This window comes from Acinonyx jubatus, chromosome E2 (genome assembly GCF_027475565.1).
Source record: "Acinonyx jubatus isolate Ajub_Pintada_27869175 chromosome E2, VMU_Ajub_asm_v1.0, whole genome shotgun sequence".
Lineage (NCBI taxonomy): Eukaryota > Metazoa > Chordata > Mammalia > Carnivora > Felidae > Acinonyx > Acinonyx jubatus.
In genome coordinates this window covers 18,466,350-18,492,785 of record NC_069396.1, presented here as the reverse complement: position 1 = coordinate 18,492,785, position 26,436 = coordinate 18,466,350, and the positions used below count along the sequence as shown (strand labels likewise).

At 44.2% G+C, this 26,436-nt stretch overlaps 1 protein-coding gene across 3 annotated transcripts in view; it reads right to left on the bottom strand.

Moving 5' to 3' along the window:
• RANBP10 (RAN binding protein 10) overlaps positions 1–26,436 on the bottom strand; it is a 64,679-nt gene that overhangs the window by 29,786 nt on the left and 8,457 nt on the right. For 2 of the 3 annotated variants that reach the window (XM_027076021.2, XM_015069309.3), the window contains exon 3: positions 10,855–10,907. In XM_027076021.2, coding sequence (XP_026931822.2) covers positions 10,855–10,907 — 53 coding nt within the window. Of the gene's footprint in view, positions 1–815; positions 900–10,854; positions 10,908–26,436 lie in introns of all 3 variants that reach the window. The other variant, XM_053210764.1, reaches the window with a different exon arrangement.

Below are 26,436 nucleotides of genomic sequence, written 5' to 3'. Positions count from 1 at the left end.
ATTCTTCCCTCTCCAAAGAGAACAAGCCTTGACACTCCCAGAGAGAACGAATGGGTAGCCAGCCTATGGGTGCCCACACAGAAAAGCCTACCCCTTGCCATGTCAGACACCTATTAGATGCCAGTGATGCAAGGGGAAGCCAAGCCACATTTGGGCCAGAGAGCCCTAGGTGCCCACTTCCGATGTTCTGGCACCACCCACTTCCCCTTCCATGATCACTCAGAGGGGAAGTCTCTATCACAGAAGTGTGGGGGCGGCTGAGGAAAGGAAATGGTTCATCATCTTGGCACTCCCAGACGCCATCCCTGGTTACAATGCCCTGGAGGTAGAAGACTCCCATGGGGGTGCCAGGGACTCCAACACAATTGCTCCAGGAGCCCAACCACTGCAACTTCCATCTGCCAGGACTGTCAGGGGCCTTAGTCCCAAGGAGCTAGCAATTGGAGAGGACTCCCACTGCCAAGTAGAAAGACTTCTTTCTGCATCTTCAGCACATTAACACAGAATCTTGGAAGGGGGCTGGTGCTGTGCCTGCCCAGGAGGTTCTAGTCCTGGCCTGTGGCTAGCCAGCACACAGAGTCCAGCCCACGCCTCACAAAGTAAACCTGAGCCTTGGCCTCCATGCCACCACGGCAGCCATCTCTCCCCAAGAAATGGGTCCCAGTCACCATTGGGCTTTGGGACTAGACAGACTTGGGTTTGAATCCCAGTTCTATCACTTGGCCTACTGAATTCTCTTGACTGAACTCTTTCAGGGTTGGTGAGAGAATTAAACAAGAATGGCTAGGGAATACCAGCCCAAAGGAGGCACTCACCCTCAAATTTCTCTTCCCTCTCCATTTCTAATACCAGTTCCATGGTGAATCCTAGGCACTTCAGACTTCGTACTTCCTTCTTCCCTGAGGGAGCAAGCAGGGATGGAACTGGTCACCACCCACCTCTCCTAACTAACACCCAGCAATGGCAGCCCCAGGCCTGCTCCACTCTTGCTTGTCCCCGGTTTCCCGGGGAGGCCATCTGGCCTTCAGAGCACTTGACAGAGCTCAACAACCATCCCCGGTGGCTCTCAAAATGTCACTTATGAGACTGGCTATAGAGGAAAGGTGCTGGACTAGCTTGGCCAGGGTGCTTATTGAGCCTGGGATTGCTGTAGAGAGAGCACATGTGCCCTGGGAGACCTCCTGGCAGGGCTGCTTCTCAAGGATGGTCACTTCCTCAGAGGCATCCCTCCCTGGAATCCATCAGATAAATGCTTTTCCCCAAACCTCAAGTATCTTAAAAAAATCTGATAGGATCCACTGCCTGGAGCAGCTCAGCAATGGACAATGGGAAAGCAAAAGAGATCTTTTCACTCAGCAGACAGTGCAGTGACATTACAGAGGGTCCATTTTGGTACTCACATGGCTGTTACCCCAAGCTCTCAGAACCATGGAACCAAGGAACAGGATCCACACAACCCTAGGGCTATGCCTCTGGCGGCTCCAGGCTAGAGGGGTCAGGGGTACCCTGGGGGTCTGCTCAGCATGGAAGTCAAGGTAAGGAGAGCAGGAGAAAAAGGTTATCTGCAGGTAGGTAGCTGGTGACACCAGGGACTGATACCAGGTAGAGCTTGCCCTCGCAGGGGTACCCAGGCCCTATACTGAGATAGGGGCAGGTGTCAGCTCAAAACCATGGGCAAGGTGAGAGGCTACATAGCCAGCACCTGCATAAAAGCAGCCTTCCATGAGTCATACCTTTTCTCTACCCCAAAAGAAACAGATACCTGATGGCCAGGGGAGGCCCAGGGAAGCCAGGATGGGTATAGCTGGGTCTGGCTAGAACATGGCTCAAGTAGTATCTGCCATATCTAACAGAGCTACCGGCCTGTATCTCAGGATCCCACAGGACAGGCTAGGTCTGTCATCTACTATGCTGAATCAGGCTATGGAAAGGCATAGCACTGTCCCACAAGACTGAGGAGCAAGCTCAGCTCTGAGACCTTGGTATCTTTCCTCTGGAGCCAGGTTTGGCTTCTCCTTGTCTCCACTGAACTTCTTTTGAACCTCAGGGGAAAGTCAGTGGATGGGTGAGCCTTGGTAGTGTAGGAGCCTGTGACTTTGCACACATTGCCAGATCCTGAGAGATGGCATGTGCAAAACCCTTCCCAAAAGGAGACTCAGGCATAGTAGTACAGTATTTCCAGGACCCCTAGATACAGATTCCTGCCCAACACTAGTAAGGCAAGGGATTGAGCAGTAACTAGTCTACACTCAGCTCCACCCTGATGTGGCCCCAGCCTCCAACCACACCAGAGGACACTTGAGAATCTCTGTTTTCAGAGACTGACAAACTCAGGTTTCAGAGCTGGCCCTTCTGCTGTCAATGAAACCTGTTACCTCAAAGAACTTAATACAGGTCTTCCTGTGAGTGAGAAAAGAGGCCCACAGAAAAGGACCATGATTCAACTGGCCATGGGGCCAAGGCCACTGCTGGCTCAGGAAGGAGTAGCAGGGAAGCAGAGAGCCTCTTACATGAAAGCAGCTCTGCAGTAGGGACTACGTTGGGTCTTAAAGCACTGGCACCATTAACATCTACGGAAACCACCAGGGATTTTGTACAGCTACATGGCCCTTGGGCCCCAACTGCCAAACCACCCTCTGCTCTGGACTTCCCAGTGGAACGTGGGTATCTACCCCTCCACTCCCCTCCAGGTCACTTTCCAAGGATATCTCAGACAGAGACAAAACAAAATGATCAAGGCAGTGAGGGGCTGGGCAGCACCATGCACACAAACCCCAACCTATTCTTCCCACAGCTGCGGTCCTGAGCAGCTGTTCCCCTGGTTTCAGAGAATCTCCTGGCTGCCTGCCTTTTCTAGGCAGGGCTACTTTGAGGCGCCTTATAGGCCTGAACTGCAAGGCCGTCACCAGTCAGCCTCTTCCCTTTACCAGCCTCAGCTGGTACTCACTTGGGAGGCTTGTATGGTACCTACAATCATGCCAGTGTTGCAGAGGACTATTCCCAGGTGCTCTACCAGGTTTAGGAGAAGGCACACCCAGATTTCCAGTGGGGCTCTGATGGTTCAATTCACCCAACTGGACTCACGGAGGGACTGAGCAAAGCCACTGCTATTGATATTTGCTCTGAATAGGCACCTTATGCTACAAGATACGAGGGCAGAAAGAAAGGATATTGAACACCTTGTTACTTATTGTCAGTGCCTGTCACACTGACAGGGGCTAGCCTCTGTACTTGTGAACCTGGCACAAACACCCACGTTCTGCCCTGTTCTCTGCTATCTGCTGTTCCTCTCCCATGACACGTGCAAATGTGAAATATCAGCTGTTTGCAGAAAGTGTTCCACCCAGTAGAAGCAGGCCCCAGCCACAGAGATCAGGACACAAACAGTCCCAGGGACATGCTCCTAACAGACCATTCAGGGCAGGCTTAGGCAAGGCATGCTCTAGGTTGGGGAAAAGATGCTTACTTGAACATGACCATCCTGTGGGAGCAAGGCACACAGTCCCCTTACTACCCTCCAACCCCCCTACCAGGGCCTCATTGCAAGGTGCCATCTGCTTCAGGAGACATGCTCCCCCACCCCCAGTCCCCAGCTGTGGTTCTTCTAGCTGCTTCTTTTACAACAGTTCGAAGAAAGTGTGCCCCAAGGGTTCTCCTTTGTAGGATTGCAGTAATTAAGGTAATATATGCCACACCAAGAGAACACCTGCCTCCTCCACAGAAATGGCAAGGAGGAAATTATCAGCTGCCCAGCTATGAGGCAGATGGGGCTACCGAACAACACAGCCTAAGTCTCCTTGGCCCTCTCTGAGGTACAAGGCACAAAAGGAAGATCTATCCCATCCTCACCCCCCTCAAAGCACCCAAGATTAGAAGCAGCCCAAAACTCTATCCACAACGCTGACTTTTTCTCCTTGCTTCTTCAATCCAGGGATCCCAGTCTATGCTGCTTGCTGCCAGCTCAATGATGGGAGGGTTGGGCTGCAGGTACTCACCTGCCTGTAGATAGATCATCATCATCCTGCCCTGCTTTCAAGGCATTTGGCCAAGGATTCTGACATTCTTATTTTGGACCACAACTGTTCCTTGGTTTCACACTTAACAGAGGCCAAAAAGTCTTACAAAAGGTAAACATCAAAAGTTCCACATCTTCCAACAGAAACTTCTAACCATGCAAGCTAAGGCATGTCCATATGCTCCTGGGAAAGTCCGACCACCACAGTCTCATACAAGAGGTACTCTCTGTTATCATCTGCCCCAGGGCTAAATGAGACCCCTAGAGTGGCTATTCTCTACTCGTGACAGCCCTAGAGGCAAAGATGTCCTGGCTGAGCCAGTAAAGTAAAGCCTACAAGAAAATACTTGAAATACCAACTTCCTGACTTTGTTTGCTGTACCATCTTCACCCTCCATAATTCAAGTCCAGCTAGCAGGTACTAAACATGGTTACTCAAATACAGAAAACACAAGCACTGACAGAAAATACTGTTTCAATTACATCTAACTGTACTCTGATATACAAACATTTGAAAACTTTATTTAAAAAAAAACTTTTAAATGTTTATTTTTGAGAGAAAAAGAGAAACAAAGCATGATTGGGGGAGGGGCAGACAGGGAGACAGAGAATCCAAAACAGGCTCTGAGCTGTCAGCACAGAGTCTGACACAGGGCTCGAACCCACAAACCATGAGATCATGACCTGAGCCAAAGTCGGATGCTTAACTGACTGAGACACCCAGGCACTCCTGTAAAAAAAATTTTAAATGTATAGATACTTTCTTCCTCAGGTAGAAAAAAATACTTTTTTTCAATTACAACAAAAGCTAACATGCATGCCCCCCCTTTTTTTTTTGAGGGGGGGAAAGCGGGGGAACTAGAAAGCCCCCCCTCCCCCCACCCCGTGCATATGGGATAGGGAAAGAGGGACAGGAAGGAAACTTAGGCAGGTTCCACACTCGGGACAGAGCCCAAAGCAGGGTGAGATTATGACCTGAGCTGAAATCAAGAGTCAGACACTTCACTGATGGAACCACCCAGGTGCCCCAGCACCCCTCTTTTTATCAGGCACTATTCTAAGCACATTATGGGAATTAACTCACTAAATTCTCATAATCATTCCATATAAGAGTTAAGTACTAATATCACTCCCATTTTACAGATAAGGAAAACTGAGCACAGAGAAGTTAAGTAACTTATCTCGGGATGCCAGGATACAAATGCAGAGGGTGGCTCCAGAGTCCATGCTCTTAACCACTGAGCTACATACTGCTCCACAAGCTGACCACAACCCTAAAGGTCTGTTTCCTCACATGACTAAATGTGAGCCTATAGTTGGTTCAACAACACTGAGCCCTAACATACAGAGAAGATGTAGTGTGTGTGTGTGTGTGTGTGTGTGTGTGTGTGTGTGTACATACATACGTATATGTATGCATATATACATACACACACATATACACACACAGATGTAGTGTACGTGTGTATGTGTATATATACACATACAGTACATACACACAATGGAATATTACTCAGCCATCAAAAATGAAATCTTGCCATTTTTAATGATGTGGACAGAACTAGAATGTATTATGCTAAGCAGAGTAAGTCAGAGAAAGACAAATATATGATTTCACTCATATGTGGAATTACCCACTCATATGGGAAGGGGGAGAGAAGAAAGGAAAAGAAGCCACAAGAGACTTTTTAATGTTTATTTATTTTTGAGGTGGGGGGGGAGAGGGGCAGACTGAGAGGGAGACACAGAATCCAAAGCAGGCTCTAGGCTCTGAGCTGTCAGCACACAGCAGGGCTCGAACCCACGAACCACGAGATCATGACTTCAGCCAAAGTCAGATGCTTAACTGACTGACCACCCAGGTGCCCTGACCACAAGAGACTCTTAACAATAGAGAACAAGCTGAGGGTTGATGGAGGGTGGGAAATGGGCCAGGTGGGTGATGGGTATTAAGTAGGGCATCTGTTGTGATGAGCACTGAATGTTATATATAAGTAATGAAACAATGAATTCTACTTCTGAAACTAATATTGCACTGTATATTAACTAAAATATTAAAAAGTTAAAATTAAAAATACTTCTTGGACATCAAACAAAAAGAAAATAACAAGTATTGGCAAGGATATAGAAAAGTCAGAATCGCGGTGCCTGGGTGGCTCACATAAGCATCCGACTGTTGGTTTAGGCTCAGGTCACGATCTCACAGTTTCACTGAGTTCAAGCCCCAAGTTGGGCTCTGTGCTGGCAGCATGGAGCCTGCTTGGAATTCTCCCTCTCTTCCTCTCTCACGGTTCGTGGGATCGAGCCTCATATCTAGCTCCGCGCTGAGAGTGTGGAGCCTGCTTGGGATTCTGTCTCCCACTCTCCCTGCCCCTCTTCCACTCACGCGCTCTCTCTCTCTCTCGAAAAATAAACAAGGGGTGCTGAGTGGCTCAGTCAGTTAAGCGTCTGACTTTGGCTCAGGTTATGATCTCACAGTTCATGAGTTCGAGCATCACAATGGGCTCTGTGCTGACAGCTCAGAGCCTGGACCCTGCTTTGGATTCTGTGTCTCCCTCTCTCTCTGCCCCTTCCTTGCTTGCACTCTCTCTCTCTCTCTCAAAAATAAACATTAAAAAAAATTTATTAACAAAATGGATTCAATTAATCTAAAAGATAATGGAGATTTTTTATAGGTTTTGATAATTAATCAAAATCATAGCCATTTTCCTATAAAGAGAATTACAGATGGCCAAAGCACAATATACTGAAAGTGATGCCACAAGAAAGTTACGTGAACAAGCTAACAAGACAGGAAGGGAGTTTTTCAAAAAACGTCCTCCCCCAAAGATCACTCAGCCCTGACGGATTCACTGATAAATTTTTCTAAACTTACAAATTGAAAGTAATCTACATATAGCCATGAAAATAAGGAACCCCTCCCAATGACCTAGTAGGAGTCTTCTTAACTAAACATGATATACTGTGTTATCTCAAAATACACACTTAAGGCATTTATAAATATAACTGTTCACTTCTGATTAAATGCTTCCAGTTAAATATTTCAGAATAAGGGAAAGGAATCCTTTTTTTTTTTTTTTTAAACCATCATCTAGCACCTCCTGAAGTCCCATCACATGCTTAAGCTCTTAACAGTTCTTACTGCCCAGGAGGCCAAGCTCAGCCTCTACCCCTCTAGAAGGTCTCCTGTACAATTAGCAAATCTGATCACATTTGTCTATGCTCAAAATACTCCTGCAGCCCGCACTCCTTAAATAAAGATGTCCAGTCCCCTTGACAAAGAACATAAGACTCTTCCCTCAACGGGTTCATCCTGACTGTGACCAGGAAGCCATCTCATTGCACTAGACAACTTATAGATCTACTCACAGGCCTTACTGTACCCAGACCCACCTGGCAAACTCCTATTTGTCTCTCAACACCACTGTGAAGCTGCAGTAACCACCCCAACCACTACCCTCCACCAAATACACCTGTATCTACCAAGAAGGTACATATACTCTCAAACATCTCATCTGAAGTTAACACCAAAGTCTCAAATTCCAGACCCAGCCTAGACCATCATCATCACTCCCCTCCTACCATCCATACATCCAAACAGTCTAAAAAGCCTTCACTGCAACCAAGGGTCTCTTGGAAATCAGAAGTAACTGGCAGAAAGGCCTCAGTTACTGTCATCCTCCATATCATGTCCCTGCTGGAATACATGCTAGTAGTTTCAGGTCCAACTGTTCATGAATGATGATACTTTCAGTTATGGAGGATGTATGCTCATTAACACCCCCCATCAAAAAAGAAAAAAGTGATCCCAGAAAATGGCAAGTGCCAAAGGGGATTCTCATCTTCCAAATCCAGCAATGAGATGAACAATGGCAGGCCCACCATCATTCCTAAGAGTGCCACCCCTCTATCCCTACATCTGTCCAGTACTAGCTCTGCCCAGCCATTTAGCCAGCCCTGTAACCTGGGAAAGCCAGAGGTATCCATCCTTCCCAGGAAGAATCCCTATCTAGCTGCAATCTGATTCTTACTTTCCACCTTAAGGAATAATCAGGGAGATTATCAGGACAGGAAGGAAAGCCCTCAGGCGCTGGCAGGCAGAGTGAAATGAAAACAGAAGCAATACCCACAGAGGCCCCTTTCTCTTGCCAAACAAGACATCCACCAGAGAGGGATGCTAAAAAAGGTGCCAACTCTCCTGATGTGTTAGTGCGGGGATTAACACCTCATCCACTGTCTCTAAGCCCCTTCTCCCTACTGGCCCACACCCTGTGCCTGGACAGGGTCTGACTTCACAAGGGCCCAAAATGGATTTCCCTACAATGTTGTATTAACAACACCAAGGGGTTCCTGGGTGGCTCTGTCAGTTAAGCATCCAACTTTCAGTCAGTTGGCTCAGTCAGTTTGCGAGTTCAAGCCCCACGTCAGGTTCTGTGCTGATGGCTCAGAGCCTGGAGCCTACTTCGGATCCTCTGTCTCGCTATCTCTTTGCCCCTCCTCTGCTCATTCTCTCTCTCTCTTTCACACACACAAAAATAAATAAACATTAAAAAACAAAACAAAACAAGAAAAACCAATGTCAAAGCACATGATCAGCAGCTGGCCTCCAACAGGCCCAGAGGGAGTCAAAAACCCCATCATATGAACAAGGCAAACAGACCAAGCCAGCTCCATATGGCTCCAACTCAAAAGAGATTCAGATCAGCCCAGGTAGACCTTGAAGCACTCCCCACCCCCAATCTGCTCCACTCCATGGATCCCAAACCCAATGAGCCATGCAAAAACGGTTCTTACTAAAGAAGGATGCGAATGTGGAACTTACAATACCATGCCTAGCACATGGTAAAAGACTGTCTCCAAAACCACCTGAAAGACAGACTTCAAGATTTCTTGATAGAAACGCATTTGCTTTTGTTCATTTTGCTTTATTTCTATTTAAACAGATAATATACTCACAAGAAAGAAAATGTGAAAACTTTGAAAGTGGAAAATTTCCTTCCCAGTCCTATCTCTAGCCACCCTGTCCCTTCCCAAGGGACAGCCAATACTACAAGTTTTCCTGTAACTTTCCAAAGGTATCTTACGCATGTACAAGCAGGTACAAGTACAGGCAGGTATAGGTATGGTCATTTTGCCTTTTTTATTTTTACATATCTGGTAGCATATTATATTCTGTTCTATGCCTTATATTTTCAACTTAACAATACATTCTAGAGATTGCTCCAAATAAGTACCTAAAAAGCCTCCTCATTCTCTTCATGGCTGCATTGTATTCTTTTCTGTGGATTAACAAAAATTCATTTAACCAGTCAGTGTTCATGGTTGCTTAAGTGCCATGTAATAACAGATTATAATAGTTACTTCTGTATGAAAGCCTATAAAAGCCTCTTTTCTCTGCCACTAAAGCAGTGCAGAAGTTCAAAGAGCACATCTGGAATACGAAAAAGATTAACAATCAGTTTACCCTTGATGGTGAATTATTTTTCTAAGCTCCTTGGTTACTAAGAGGCAGAGCTACAAACACTATAGACACATGTAGTCAGCCCAGGCCAGTGGCTTACATAACAAAGATCACAGCTGCATGCTACACAAAAGCCAAACATGCCACACGCACTCTGGTTAATAACTCAAGGACAGTTTTTACTCAGATCAAAGCTAAAAAAATGTCAGACTCCTGACAATTAGCTGAATCCTGAATAAGTGTAGATTTCAAGTATTTGAAATTAGTCAATGAGAAAAAAAATCTGTGAGTGATATTAAACATAGACGGGAAAAGATGAAACGTTTAAGTGCTGCTCTCTCTTTGGAAAAAAACAGTTGCCTTCTTGTGTCCAAGGCACAAACACTAGAGAGGGCCAGGGCCAAAACATAGGGACTTTGCCTGTCTCCATGCTGGTGTTGGGGCAGCTTGTACCATGTCACTTATGCCACTGAAGGGACAAATGGACTTAGGACCATCTTCTGGAACTCATCAGCTTCTGGGAGAGGTTTCTATCACCTCAACTAGACACATCCCAGGACTAGGCATGAGCCACTGGGCAGAAAATAGCTGAAAGGGTGCTTAGGTAGTAAAGAAGGACCATCTGTGGGGCCCAGAGCATTCCTCAAATCTGAGGTTGCTGACTGCCAACCTAAGTCTTGCACAAATCCTCTTATTTATTAAGAAATTGTCTCGGGGCGCCAGGGTGGCTCAGTCGGTTAAGTGTCCAACTCTTGATTTCAGCTCAGGTCATGATCTCACAGTTCATGAGTTCAAGCCTTGCATCGGGCTCTGTGCTGACAGTAAGAAGCCAGCTTGGGATTCTGTGTGTGTGTGTGTGTGTGTGTGTGTGTGTGTGTGTCTCTCTCTGCCCCTCTCTGTTCACATGCTCTCTCTCCCTCTCTCAAAATAAATAAGCATTTAAAAAAAAAGGAAAAAAACTGCCTCAACTGTAACCCAAGTGGGAGGTCACTTGAAGATTCTGATCATTAATATGGTAAAGTAACAAAAAAGCCAGTGTTGGCAACAGCCTTCCTCTCCATATATGCTGCCAGAGTCCCAGGCTGGTCAAAGGTCAATGGGAGGAAGAGCTACTAAGGCATATCCCCACTAGGAGCAAGCTCAGGTTGCTTGGTTTTGACTGCAAATTCCATGAATGACAATCACTTGCCAATTAATTTTTTGGAATGGAAGCCCATACCATCCCAGCCATGGCCAACTTTCAGGATCTTCCACCCAATGGCCTAGCTTTGAGTGGGCAGCCAGAAAAGCTCTCTCTAGCTTCTTGGCTGCCACCATGATTCTCATCACAGATTGGATAAGGAGAGCAAAACAAATATTCTCTTAACCAGTGACTCACCAGGAAGTCTGTTCATGTTGACGCCTTGAGCTGAGAGTCCTATTCCCATGTACCTTCAAAAAAATCACACACATAAAAGTTTTTGTTAGCAAATGATTATGTATCTCCCTTCTAAAATATTTCTTGGGAAAAGAAAAATAGGACAAGCAATGAATATAGTGACTCTTAACACACTAGTGGTTCTTAACCTTCACATTTTGATTCCTTCTTTTTTTTTTAATTTGAGAGAAAGACAGAGAGACAGAGAGAGAGACAGAGAGAACAATCAGGCCAGGAGCAGATGAAGAGGGAGAGAGAGAATCTTAAGCAGGCTCCACACTCAGCATGGAGCTTGACATGGGGCTCGATCCCACGACCCTGGGATCATGACTCCAAGCCAAAATCAAGAGTCAGATGTTCAACTGACTAAGCCACCCAGGGGGCCCACATTTTGATTTTCTAATGAAAATCATCTCAATGCCTTAAGTAGCTGGAGAAACAAGAGGTGGTATCTGTAGCCAGGAACCACTGCCTTCAGTTTCAGAGGAAAGTTCCCTGAAATCACTGCTTCCAGTCCCTTGGTTTCTGGCTCCGGCTAAGGTGGTGGAATCTGTCCCTAAGAAGTGCCTAAGGTAAGTAGTTCAATCCTGTATGTGGCAGAGCAATACAAGATCAAGCCCATGGGGACATGCCACTCTTCAACAAGGACCAAGACATGGAAAAAGTACAGCCATGTAATGTACTTTCACACAGGATTGTCAGGACCCCTCCCACGGGGCTTCTTCTCTGGGTATCTCCAAACTCATTACCCTCACTGCATACATTCACTGCTGACCTCCTTGATCATCCAATGTTAGGGGGAGGGTGTTTTAAGTCCCTGAGAGACACCCCCACACACACTCCTCCTACCCAGGTACCTAAACAACTAAGCTACCCACAGCAAGGCAGGGCCCATGCTGCACACCTCTGTCAAAGATGTCTCAGTGGCACTCATGAGTGGGCAGGCCAGAAAAGGAAATGAACAGGGGCACCTGGGTGGTTCAGTCGGTTAACCGTCCGACTTCGGCTCAGGTCATGATCTCATGGTTTGTGAGTTCAAGCTCTGGGTCGGGCTCTGTGCTGACAGCTCGGAGCCTGGAGCCTGCTTCGGATTCTGTGTCTCCTTCTCTCTCTGCCCCTCCCCCACTTGTGCTCTGTCTCTATCAAAAATAAATAAATGTAAAAAAAAAAAGAAAAGGAAATGAACAGGGTTTTCTAGCCTGTTTATAGTGTACAAGGAAACAGGTATTTCCCCAAGAACTTAAATATGAGAAACAACTCATTACCTTCTAAGAGTAAAATAGTAGAAACTCACACATGATGCCTGATATCAACTACATGTGAGTGCCAACAGGTAGTTGAGAAGCTTAGAATACTAAAAACACCAACCAAGAGGGCTGAGGTTTAACTTTACGGTTAAAGGTCATGTCACTGAACTTACACTTTAAAACGGTTAAAATGGTCAATATTGTTATGTATATTTTACCACACACACAAAAAAATGTTTAAAGCAATTACACAGGGTTGTCTTATTTTGACCACTTCCAAGTGGCTATACATTTACATTCCAACTGTTCCCTACTGTAAATGATTCTGCAAGGAACACTTCCACATACATTTCCCCATCTTGGACTATTTCTTTTTTACCCCTGACATGCTCCATGCACCTATGTACCTGTTTCTACCACTACCAGAGTTCCCACAACATGGTGCTACTGTCTCTGCAAGTCCTTCATCTACAGTAATGCCCCTTTGCCCTTCTCTGGCTGGCTGTGCCACTGGGTTTTGGGGCAGCAGCCTCTACCATCCAAATAAAGGATCGGATCAGGCAAGGAAGGAAGGCTGTGACCCACATATCTTCCTCTGCTACCCCATCATGCTGGCAGGAACCAGGAAAGGATACCAACCAACACATGACCCTGATAACTTGGCCTGCAGAAGTTAGGGGAAAGAGGAGGGAAGGGAAAGGAACAGCACTTCAAAGAGGGACTTGCACAGTTCAAAGGACCCAGGCTCTCAAACTGCCTGCTACCTCCTGCCAAAAAAGGACCTTGAAGAACCACTGGGAGAAGCTGTATAAGACTGCTGGCAGGATTCCCATTAGATTAAAACCTGTACTTTTTCCTAGAAAAACAGCAGCCCAAATAATCAGCTTCCTTACTTTATATGGTAGAGGCCACCCAAAGGCTGGTCTCTATTCTCTTAATGCCTCAGCTGACCAAGCAGCAAATGACCTCAACTGCCCTGAAGTCATTAATCAACATAATCATGTACAACATAACCAGGGATTTCCCTGCCTTGGATGTCGGCCCACTTACCCTGCCCTGTTTGGAGGGGCCTGAGCCTCTGCTCAATACTACATGTGATCCCATCCCTGGCATGCAGGCTTCCTGACACTACGATGAGGGTTTGTGTTTGGAGCACATGTTTCCTAGATGACCCTTGACCACTTAAGGTCAATGCAAATAGGGAAGGTCAAACAGCTTGGCCACAGCAACAAGAGTTTAAATCCACAAGCTTCCATGGGAATGAGGAACTACTAAGGCACAAGTATTCAAACACAACTTGCTTAGGCTTCTGCACTGTGGAAGCTTTTTCCACCTCCAGAAGCTAGCCCTCAACACCCTCCTATAAACTCTCTGCCCCATAGATGGGACAGTGGTTATCAGTGGATGGCCTGGAAGCCTTTACATAAACTCTAGGGTCAACTTGCAAATCCAAGTGGATGAACTAAGGGTAAAGCACCCAGAGGATCCATTACCCACACTTGGGAGCTATGTCACCTGCAGGTGTCAATGACACTGGGAGCAGCCCCACAGGAGCCTAAGTTGCATATTCATATGAAGTCAGCACTGAGTCAGTGTTCAAAAGAAATGAGTCCCGACTCTTCAAACAATGGGTGACATTATTCCAAAAGCATGATGTTCTAAAATTACAAAAAGATGCAGCTTTCTACCTTCCAGCAAGTCTTCATGCACATGAAAACTATTATCCAACCAGTCTGAGATAAGCAGAGGGTAAAAAAGGTGTAAGGACCCTGTGAATATACTAAAAAAACACTGTATTGTATACTTTAAGTGGATGAATTATATGGTATGTTAAGTTACATCTCAGTCATACGCAACAAACTAAGAATAAAAGACATCTGTCTCAACATAATAAAGGCCATATATGATAGGCCCACAGCTAACAGCATATGTAATGGTGAAAGATCGAAAAATGTACCCTAAGATCAGGAACAAAACAAAGATGCCTGCATTTGCCATTCTATCCAACAGAGTATTACAAGTTCTAGCCAAAGCAGTTAGACAAGAAAAAGAAATAAAAGGAGCTCAAATTGGAAAAGAATAAGTAAAGCCATCTCTGTTCACAGATGACATGATTCTATATGTAGAAAACCCTAAAGATTCCACAAAAATACTGTTAGAACTAATAAACATATTCAGCAAAGTTGGAAGGATACAAAATCAACACATGAAAAGCAGTTATTTTTCTACACGCTAACAATGAACAATCAAAAAAGGAAATTAAGAAGATAATTCCATTTATAATAGCATTATAGAGGATCAAATACTTAGGAACAGACTTTACCAAGGAGGCAAAAGACTTGTAAACTAAAAACTATAAATGTTGCTGAAAGAAATTAAAGAAGACACAAATAAATGGAAAGGCATCTGTGTTCATGAATTGGAAGACAATATTGTTAAAATGCCAATACTACCTACCCAATGTGATACACAGATTTAATGCCATTCATATGGAATCTCAAGGAACACTGATTAGTCAAAACAATCTAGAAAAAGACAAAAAAAGTTAGAGGACTTACACTTCCTGATTTTAAAACGTACCACAAAGCTATGATAATCAAAACAGTGGTGGAGACAGACATAAAGACCATAGTAATAGAATAGAGAGCACAGAAATAGACCTTCCCATATATGGTCAATTGATTTTGACAAAGATGCTAAGACCATTCAATTGGAAAATGACAGTTTTTTCAACAAATGATGCTGGGGCAATGGGATAGCCTCATGCAGAAGAATGATGTTGAAGACTTACTATACACCATGTGCAAAATTAACTTAAAACAGATCAAATACAAAGACCTAAACCTAAAAACTTTTAGCAGGAAACATAGGAGAAAAAGTTTACATTAGAACTGGCAATGATTTCTTGGATATTACACCCAAAGCACAGTCAACAAAAGAAAAAAAGTAAACCACATCAAAATTTTAAACTTTTATACCTCAAAAGACACCATCAACACAGTGAAAAGCAACCGATGAGAAAGGAGAAAATATTTGCAAGTCATCTATCTGACGAGGGTTTAATATCCAGGATATTCAAAGCACTCATACAACTCAAAAAACAGGGGTGCCTGGTTAGCTCAGTGGGTAGAGCATGTGACTCTTGTGTGGAGCCTACTTAAAATTTTTTTTAATTAAACAAAACAAAACAAAAAACACGGCTCAGTAGGTTAAGCATCTGACTCTTGTTTTCGTCTCAGGTCATGATCTCATAGTCGTGAGATTGAGCTCTGTGTTGGGCTCTACACTGACCGTGGAGCCTGCTTAAGATTCCTTCCCTCTGCCCCTCCCCTGCTTGTGGGTGTGCAAGCTTTCTAAAAAAAAAATTTAATTTAATTTAATTTAATTTAATTTAAATTTAAAAATGGGGTGCCTGGGTGGTTCAAATGATTAAGCATCCAACTTCAGCTCACATCATGAATTCACAGTTGGTGGGTTGGAGCTCCACATCAGGCTCTCTGCTGACAGCACAGAGCCCACTTCAGATCCCCTCTCTCTCTCTCTGCCCCTCCCCTGCTTACACTCTCTTCCTCTCTCTCTCAAGAATAAATAAACATTCGGGGCACTTGCATGGCTCAGTCAGTCGGCTGAGTGTCCGACTTAGGCTCAAGTCATGATTTCGCAGTTTGGGAGTTCAAGCCGCTGGTTGGGCTCTGTGCTGACAGCTCAGAGCCTGCAGCCCACTTCAGATTCTGTATCTCCCGCTCTCTGCCCCTCCCCCACTCACGCACTGTCTCCCTCTCTTTCTTCTCTCTCTCAAAAATGAATAAACATTAAAAAAAAATTTTAATAGTGAAATAAATATTAAAAAATTTTTAAGTTTATTTATTTATTTCGAGAGAGAAACAGCGTGAGCAGGGGAGAGGCAGAGAGAGAGGGAGAGAAAGAAAATCCCAAGCAGGCTCTGCACTGTGAGCACAGAGCCCAACGCAGGGCTCGAACCCACAAACCGTTAAGATCATGACCTGAACTGAAACAGTTGGATGCTTAACCCACTGAGCCACCCAGGTGCCTCTCAAAAATAAACAAACATTAAGAGGCACCTAGGAGGCTCAGTCAGTTAAGTGGCTAACTTCGACTCTGTCGTGATCTCACAGTTGGTGAGTTCAAGCCTCACATAGGGCTCTGCGCTGCCGATTCAGAGCTTGGAGCCTGCTTGGGATTCTGTATCTCCCTCTATTCTGCCCCTCCCCCCCCCCACACACGCACACACTCTCTCTCTCTCCTTCAAAAATAAACAAACATTAAATAAATAAATAAAACTGCTTTAAAAAAAAGGGCAAGGACTTGAATAGATATTTCTCCAAAGAAGAGATAAACGGCTAATAAAACACATGAAAAGATTCTCAACATCACTAATCATTATGGAAAAGTAAATCAAAACCACAAGGAGATACCACTTCATACTCTTTGGGAAAGCTATTATTATTAAAAACAAAAATAAAAACAAAACCCAAACCAAAACAAAAAGTCAGAAAATAACAAGTGTTGGTGAGGATGTGAAGATTAGAACCCTTGTGCATTGATGATGCAGCAGCTGTGGAAATCAGTATGGTGGTTAATTATATGGTAATTTTAAGTTTAAAAAATTAAACTGTATTTTTAGAGGCGCCTAGCAGGCTCAGTCAGAAGAGCATGAGACTCTTGATCTGGGGTTCATGAATTCAAGTCCCATGTTGGGTGTGGAGATTGCTTAAATAAATAAAAAACTTTAAAAAATGTAAATACTCTTCAAACCAATATTACACTATAGGTTAACTAGAATTTAAATAAAAATATGAAAATAAAATAGATTAACTTGGAAAAAATTTTTAATTGACTATGTTTTTAATTAATTTTGGGGGCACCTGGGTGGCTCAGTCAGTTGGGCGACTGACTTCACCTCGGGTCATGATCTCACAGTTCGTGAATTTGAGCCCCGCATCAGGCTCCATGCTGACAGCTCAGAGCCCGGAGCCTGCTTCCGATCCTGTGTCTCCCTCTCACTGCACCTCCCCTGCTCATGCTCAGTCTCTCTCTGACTCTCAAAAACTAAATAAATGTTAATAAAAAAATTTTTTTTAATGTTTAATTTTTAACATAGAATTATCATATGATCCAGCAATTCCACTTCTGGGTACATGCCCAAAAGAATTGAAAACAGGGACTTGAACAGGTATCTTTACACGTGTATTCATAGCATTATTCACAACAGCCAAAAGGTGGAAGCAAACCAATCAAAGTGTCTACTGCTGAATGAATGAAATGGATAAACAGAATGTGACACATATACATAATGGAGTATTACTCGGCCTTATAAAGGAAGAAAATTCCGGGGCTCCTGGCTGGCTCAGATGGAATAGCATGCAACTCTTGACCTTGGGGTTGTGAATTTGAGACCCACATTGGGCATAAAGATCACTTAAAAAATAAAACTTTAAAAAAAAAAAAGGAAGGAAATTTTGATGTATACTACAACATGGAGGAACCCTGAAGACATCACATGAAGTGAAATAAATTAGTCACAAAAAGACTAATTCTGTATGATTCCACTTATACAAGGTATCTAGAGCAGTCAAATTCATAAAGAACGTAGAATGGTGGTTACCAGGGCCTAAAGGGTGGTAAGAATCAGGAGTTATTGTTTAATGGGGACAGAATTTCAGTTTGGGTCTCTTTTTGTCAAATAATAAGCTTAACAAAACCCAGGTGTGGTAAGTTTCTTTTTACAGAGGCTCTTGAGATCATTCACCCATTCCATAAAGATTCTCTGTGCCCAATATGGTGCTAGGGATACAAGGGTAGGGCCTAGATTCAGTCCCTGCACTCTGACAGTTTCCACTGGCACGTCAGGGGCAAACCAGAGACTCAGGGTGCACTGACTTGGGAATTCCCAGAGGAAATAAAGGCTGAGCCAAGCCCTGGTAAAGGAGATGAAGGGAAATAAGAGGAGGACATTCCATGCAGAAGCAGCAGAATGTGCTGAGGCATAAAGGCAAAAAAGCAGCGCACAGTCAAGGAACTGAGAGAAATCAATGTGGCTCATCATAGCTTGGGTAGACCTAAAAAGAGTCAAAGCTGCAGCAGGAAACAGGCTATGCACGCACAGCTTGCGTGCTAGCTTAAAGAGTTTGAACTTCATAGAAGGTCAATAGGAAGATGCAGAAAGGGTTTAGAAACGGGCATCACTGATCAAGCCACTGATATTTGTAAAATGGATTGAAAAGGCAAAAAAGCTAAGGGTACCTGGGTGGCTCAGGTTAAGCGCCCAACTTCGGCTCAGGGCATGATCTTAAGGTTTGTGAGTTTGAGCCCTGCATCGGGCTCTGTGCTGATAGCTCAGAACCTGGAGCCTGCTTTGGATTCTTTGTCTTCCTCTCTCTCTGCCCCTCCCCCACGCACGTGGGCTGGTGTTCTCTCTCTCTCCCAAAAATAAAAATAAAAACATTTAAAAAAGAAAAAAAGAGGGGCGCCTGGGTGGCTCAGGCAGTTAAGCGTCCGACTTCAGCTCAGGTCACGATCTCGCGGTCCGTGAGTTCGAGCTCCGCGTTGGGCTCTGGGCTGATGACTCAGAGCCTGGAGCCTGCTTCCGATTCTGTGTCTCCCTCTCTCTCTGCCCCTCCCCCACTCATGCTCTGTCTCTCTCTGTCTCAAAAATAAATAAACGTTAAAAAATTTTTTTTTTTTTTTTTTTTAAAGAAAAGAAAAGGCAAAGCTAGAGGCTACCAAAATGTCCCAGTGGAAGATGACAGGGCTGCACAGGACAGAAGCAATGAGGATGGCAAGACATGGAGAGAGCCAAGTGCTCTTTATTTTTTTAAAGATTTTATTTTCAAGTAATCTCTACCCAATGTGGGGTTCAAACTTATAACCCCAATATCAAGAGTCCCATGCTCTACTGACTGAGCCAGTCAGACAACCCTAAGCCAAGTGTTCTTTAGAACACAGTAAACTTATGCATGGGGGAGGAGCTGCCCAGGACACAGCCAAGCACAACCAGTCACCAAAGAAAGGGCAATTCTCTGAGACCCACTTGCAAACTTTGGAGCCTGGGTGCTTGGCCTGTCAGTAGTAGTCCTTTACCAGCTCTGTTCCAGCCCTGGAGTTTACACTGTGCTCAAGCACCCAAACAAAAAACATACCTGCATCAGCGCAAACGTATCAGACAAACCCAGATTCAAATCTCACCTCTGCCACTGGGTTCATCATACACCCCAGTCAGCTTGTCAGAGACTATTCTTCAGCTATCTCCATCAGTCCAGACAACCTTTAATGTAGCCACTGAACTGGATGGATCCTGGGCACGGTGCTGGAAGAGCTGCTGGTGGACACTGGACAAACCCACTGTGCTTCAGTTCAGGCACTAGAGGCTTTTCTAGCATTGGAATCTAGTAAAGTAGGCCATTTTCAAAGGCCTAGATCTTGGGACATTAAAAAACAATTGCCAAGGAAAAAAGGAGGTGAGCATTTGCTTCCTTTTTGGTAATGGGTCAGACAATGGTAGGAACACTAACAGATACAAGCTGACTTCGTCACGGGAGAGAGGCAACAAGGGGTTTTCATTCCCTAAGCAGATAACTGAAATAGACAGCACTTAGCTCCCCTATATTTAGCATCTTCACTAGGGCTTTCTTTTCAAGCAGCAGGATATATCTGAGGAGCTTGGAGGCAAAGTTATTACCCCATATCATGACTGAAAGTAGGGTAAACCCATTTGATTTACTCCTTTCTTCCAAAGGGCAGCAAAATGGAAAATACCATTTGTCAGAGATGTGAGACAGCCAGTAAATGTAGAGGAGGGAGAACAGAGGATAAGCTCTTCATGGCAGTGAGACCATGAGTTGGCCTCTACCTTCTCAGTTTCTATCCTTCACTGCTAACAACACAACACAAGCTAGAGCTAGAAGAGTAACTCTGTCTCTCGTGGACTCCAGAGAGAAGAGGACAGCAAGTGAGCATGGCCTCAGCTGAGCTGGAGAGCAGCAGCTGTGGCAAGGCCCTCAGCTGACCACAGAGCCATGTCTGCCCTGAAGACATGGAGGCAGGCAGTAGGGGCAAACTGGGGCCCTGGAAAATGACCTGCAATGAAAATGGACTGGCGGTTTCTGGGGCCTGTGCTGCCCTTCACCCCCCACCTCCCACCTCTGCTGACTCTCCCATAAAAGCAACTGTCTGCAAAACCCTGCAGTCACGCGGAGATGCAAGCACACTCCGATCAGCTTGGATTCTTCTTTTTTCTCTTTGGTCTTCCAGATTTTCTACAAATAACATGAATTACTTTGATAGAGAAAAATCATTTTCGAGACAGTTGATGGTCACATATTGTGAAGGTCATTGGCTCTCACCCATTAGACTCTCCCTGGATTGTCCCAAGGCAACATTTCAGTGCCAGAGGGACACAGTGGAGGACCTGGCCTTCATGGTCAGCTCCTCAGTACACCCACTTCCCTGAGCCTTGACAGGAGGACAGAGGCTACCTCAGAAAAGCACATCTTCAGAAACAACAGGAAATGGTCAAAATCCCTGCTCAGTGGAGAAGCTGGGACTCTGGCTCATGTAGCACCCTGTGCGTCCCAAGCACAACCCAGAGCACACACCCAGGAGACCCTCCTACAGTGACACTGGCTCAGCACAGCTCCAACTGACTAGAGTTTCTTCCATGACCCAAACTGGTCTAGTGGTGAACAGACAACAGGACCTTAGAAACCAGGCCTCTGGAATCTCACACTCTCCAGAGATATACAACAACATGTGGAGGGAAGGAGACCACTACTTTGCTGTTATCACCCAACCAGTCCTGAGAGACAGCCTGGAGCACTCTACCGGAGGAACCTCTGTGGCAACAAGTCTGACACTTCTTTCCTGCCTCCTGATGAGAAGCACCTGAAGAGTTTTAAAGTAACTGGAACACTTTGCAGCCGGGCTCCAGAGATAATACCCCAGACTCTGAAGCCCGGTCTCAGACACTCGAGTCTAATTCAGGACTGTGGGTCTTGGATTTCACCCCACATCTCAAGTTCCCTATAAGAAGAGGAGAGGTTGGACTAAAGGGCTCCTAAGCTCCTTCCTGGCTCTGACCTAGAGACTTTAATTCTTGGCAGAATAATGTCTGGATACTGTTACAAATGTGCTGTGCCCAGATGAAAGCCCAAGATGGGGTAGACCCTGAAACAGCAATCAAAGAGCCACCAAGAGAACATCAAAAGTAAAGGAAATTACAGACCAATATATTTCATAAGTACAGATGCAAAAATTTTCAAGAAAACTGTAGGAAACCAAATCCAACAATGTATTAAAAGGATTACATACCATGACCAAGTAGGATTTATCCCATGAAGGCAAGGGTGGTTTAACATAAGAAAATCAACCAATATAATAAAACACGTTAATAGAACAAAGGAAAAACACAACTATATGATCATCTAAATTGACGTAGAAAAAAAAACTTTACAAAATCCAACACTCCCTCATGATAAAAGCACTCAGAAAACTAGGAATAAAAGGAACTTTCTCAAGACAATGAAGGGTATTTATGAAAACCCAATGGTAAGAGACTGAAAGCTTTTCCTCTAAGATTACAATAAGACAAGGATGGCCACCTTTCATCACTGCTATTCAACACTGTAGTGGAAGTCCAAGCCAGAGCAATCAAACAAGAAAAAAAAAGTCATCCAAACAGGAAAGAGATATATAAAACTATCTCTATTTGCAGATGACATGATCTTATAAAAAAAATCCCATCAGTACACAGAAAGCTCACTAGAGCTAAAAGAAATGAATTCAGCAAAGTTGCAGGACACAAGATAAACATACAAAAAGCAGTTGTGTTTCTATGTATTACCAATGAACAATCTAAAAAGTAAATTAAGGAGTACCTAGGTGGCTCAGTTAGTTGAGCATCCGACTTCGGCTCAGGTCATGATCTCATGGCTCGTGGGTTCAAGCCCTGTGTCAAGTTCTTTGCTGACAGCTCAGAGCCTGGAGCCTGCTTTGGATTCTGTGTCTCCATCTCTTTCTGCCCCTCCCCCACTCACACTCTGTCTGTCTCTCTCTGTCAAAAATAAACATTAAAAAAAATAAATAAAGGGGCGCCTGGGTGGCTCAGTCGGTTGAGCATCCGACTTCGGCTCAGGTCATGATCTCACAGTCTGTGAGTTCGAGCCCCACGTTGGGCTCTGTGCCGACAGCTGAGAGCCTGGAGCCTGTCTCGGATTCTGTGTCTCCCTCTCTCTCTGACCCTCCCTCGTTTATGCTCTGTCTCTCTCTGTCTCAAAAAAAAATTAAATAAACGTTAAAAAATTTTTAATAAATGAATAATAAAAAATAAATAAAAAGGAAATTAAGAAAATAACTCAATTTATAATATAGCATCAAAAAAATAAAATACTTAGGAACAAATTTAGCCAAGGAAACAAAAGTCATACACTAAAAACTTTAAAACACTGCTGAAAAAAATTAAATTAGACACAAATAAATGGAAAGACATCCTGTGTTCATGGATTGGAAGACTTAGTATTGTTAAGATGGAGAGTATTGTTAATATTCTCCAAACTGATCCACAAAAATCAACTCAATCCCTACCAAAATTTCAACAGTGTTTTTTGCAGAATTGGAGAAGTCAATCCTCAAAATCATATGGACATGCAAGGGACCCCAAGTAGCTAAAATAATCTTGAAAAAAGAAAAGCAAAGTTAAAGGATTCACACTTCCTGATTTTAGAACGTACTAGAAAACTACAGTAATCAAAACAGTGTGGTACTGACATAAGGTAGGAACATAGACAAATGGAATAGAATTTAAAGTCCAGAAATAAACCCATATCTATGGTCAAATTACTTTCAACAAGGGTGCCAAGTCCATTCAATGGGGCAAGAATAGTCTCTTCCACAATTGGTGCTGGGACAACTGGACTTCTACATGCAAAAGGATGAAGTTGAACCCCTCCTCCATATCATTTATAAAAATTAACACAAAATGAAGTAGCAATCTAAATATAAGAACCAAAACTATAAAATGCTTATTATAAAACAGGGAAAAGCTTCATGACCTTGGATTTGGCAATGGATTCTTAGATGAGACACCAAAATCATGATTAACAAAATAAAAAATTAGATAAACTGGATTTCATCAAAATTACAATTTTGGGGGCATCTGGCTGGCTCAGTCAGTAGAATTCACAATCTTGATCTCAGGGTTGTGAGTTCAAGCTCCACGGCATGGAACCTACTTAAAAATTATTTTAGGGGGCGCCTGGGTGGCTCAGTCAGTTGAGCATCTGACTTCGGCTCAGGTCACGATCTCACTGTCCGTGAGTTCAAGCCCCATGTCGGGCTCTGTGCTGACAGCTCAGAGCCTGGAGCCTGCTTTGGATTCTCCATCTCCCTCTCTCTCTGCCCCTCCCCTGCTCATGCTCTGCCTCTCTCTCTCTCTCCCTCTCTCTCTCTCAAATTTAAATAAAGATTAAAAAAAAATTATTTTAGGTAGGACACCTGGGTGGCTCAGTCGGTTAAGCCTCTGACTCCTGATTTCGGCTCAGGTCATGATCTCACGTTTCAGGAGATAAGTATAAATCCTGAAAACATTATGTTAAGTGAAATAAACAAGACATAAAAGGACAACTTTGTCTGATTCCATCAATATGAAATACCTAGAATAGGCAAATTCATAGAAACAGAAAGGTTACAGGTGCTGGGAGGGGGGTGGGAATAGGGAATTATTGCTTAATGGGTACAGAGTTTTGTTTGGGGTGATGAAAAAGTTTTGGAAAATGGTGGTGAAGATTGCATAAGACTGTGAATGCAATTAATACCACTGAATTGTACACTTAAAAATGGTTAAAATGATTTTTTTTTGTTACCAATATTTTACCACACACACACACACACACACACACACACACACACACACACAGTCACCAAGAACACTCCTAGGGCCCTGCATGTCAGCATTAGCCTCATCTGGCTTTTCCAGATGAGACAAGGAGGCCTTGGCACAGAGTACAGTGGAAAGCATCAGAGGATTCTGGCCTTATACCAGGGCCAAAAGAAGTCCCTCACCATAAGCAAATAACAGATGACAAAAGTAAAGAACACAGACCTAGCTCTTTTTATTTTCTATCAATTTCTTCTTATAGAAAATGTGGATTTTATGGGCTGGCAAGCCCACAGGCACTTTTAATAAATGCTGTTTAAAATATATGAACCAAGGATCACGGGACCTAAACATTTTAAATTTAAGCTCCATCAACTGAATGTCTCCAGGCCCACAGAACTCTGGCAGGAAGCGACAAAGAGGAGAGAAAAGAGACAAGCTCCTCAGCCTTAGGGCTAAGACAGCTCTTGGAAGCTAAGGAAGGTATCGGCTCTGTCTGTCACCACTGCTCCTCTCCCTTGCCCCAGACCCCTGAAGAGCTACTAGAATCTTACCTGATAGTTTCATCTTGACATCTGACACCTTAGCCACAGCTCAGAGGCTGGCAATCTTGTTCCTATCAGAACCTGCCCTAGATAAAGAAATCAACAGCCTCCCTAACAAGAGATCTCTAGGACCACGGTTACAAATGGCCCCTGGGAGACATTTCAGGAAAAACACCAACTGGCATTTAGGTCTGAAATAAGGGCTAATATTTATTTCATAGTCTGATGGGCTTGCTTAAAGCCACAGTCCATCAGGACACTGGCTGCTGTATACAAGTTGCTCCTCTAGCAGCCACAGCCCCACTTTGCCCCTCTGCTAAGGAGCCATCCAATTACCTGCTGAGCCCAATTCTGTGCAGGTCCCCCACTGAGAGACGGGGCATTACAGAGATGAATGGACTGAACCCAGCACCATCCAAGGAAGAACATGCCTGAGGCAAAAGGGCCTTGAGTCAGGATGTGCTTCTTGGGAAGAAGGTTTTTCTGAACGTGGGTCTGGAGTGCCTCATGCATCCACTGCCAAGGGCACTGTCAAAACACCCACAGAGCCCACAAGACAGAAAGGGGGACAACAGTCCCCATGGGTGGCCCCAGACAGGTTACTCACACTCCGGGTTCTGGCTTCTTCCCTAAGAATCTTGGGAATCTCAAGTACCAAGCCTTGCCTTTCCAGAGCCTGTCACATTCAGAAACCAAATACACTGCCCTTAACCAGAGTGTATAGGTAGTTGGTACCTTAACTTAATATGAAAGAGTTCCCACCAGACCCCATATCCAGTAGGCTCCGGGCCCTAACCTCTACTTCTCTGGCCCTATGTAACTATAGAGCTAAAGCATAGCTGAGTGTGGACACAGCAAATGCCCTTAGTTACTCAGACATTACCCTTAATGTTCTAATTATAGGTATTCATCCAAAAACTGGCCTTGAGTTTGCTGGTTTGTAACTGAGCATCTTTCATTATTTTCAGGAGGGCGTCTTATTTAAGTAACCTCACCCACCATTACCTGGAAGCTCTAAGTTTCAATGAGTTTGAAAACATCAAATTCCAGATATTAAACCATTTTCTGCTTAAACTATCTGGAATGGTATCTGCTTTCTGCACTGTCCTCAAGTGACAGAACATACATAACGGCAATAACCTAGATTTGTTTAAAACTGCATCTCTCTGTCCTTCTGCCGTTTTTAAAATGTACATGGAGTCAGGGGCACCTGGCTGACTCAGTCAGTGGAGTGTACAGCTCTTGATTTCAGGGTTGTGAGTTGGGGCCCCACACTGGGTGTAGAAAGTACTTAAAGATAAAATCTTTTTGAACAATTTAGTTTAAATAAATAAATATGTACACTGTGTCAGATGTTGATAAATTCTATGTATTATTTACATTTTGGTTTCTTAAAAAAAGCAAATATAACTACCAACAAACTCCTGGCACAACAGTTGTTATTAAAAGAGAGCATTCTAGGGGTGCCTGGGTGGCTCACTTGTTGAGCAGCTAACTCTGGCTCAGGTCATGATCTCTTGGTTCATGAGTTCGAACACCACATCTGGCTCTCTGCTGTCAGTGCATAGCCTGCTTGGATCCTCTGTTCCTCTCTCTGTATGTCCCCTGTTTGCACTCTCTCTCAAAAATAAATAAACATTTAAAAAAAAATAAAAAATAGGGGTGCCTGGGTGGCTCAATAGGTTAAGTGTCCAACCCTTGATTTTGGCTCAGGTCATGATCTCACAGTTTGTGAGTTCGAGCCTCGCATCGGGCTCTGTGCTGGCAGCATGGAGCCTTCTTGGGATTCTCTCTCTCTGCTCCTCTTTCTCTGCCCCATTCCTGCTCGCTCGCTCTCTCTCTCAAAATAAATAAACATTAA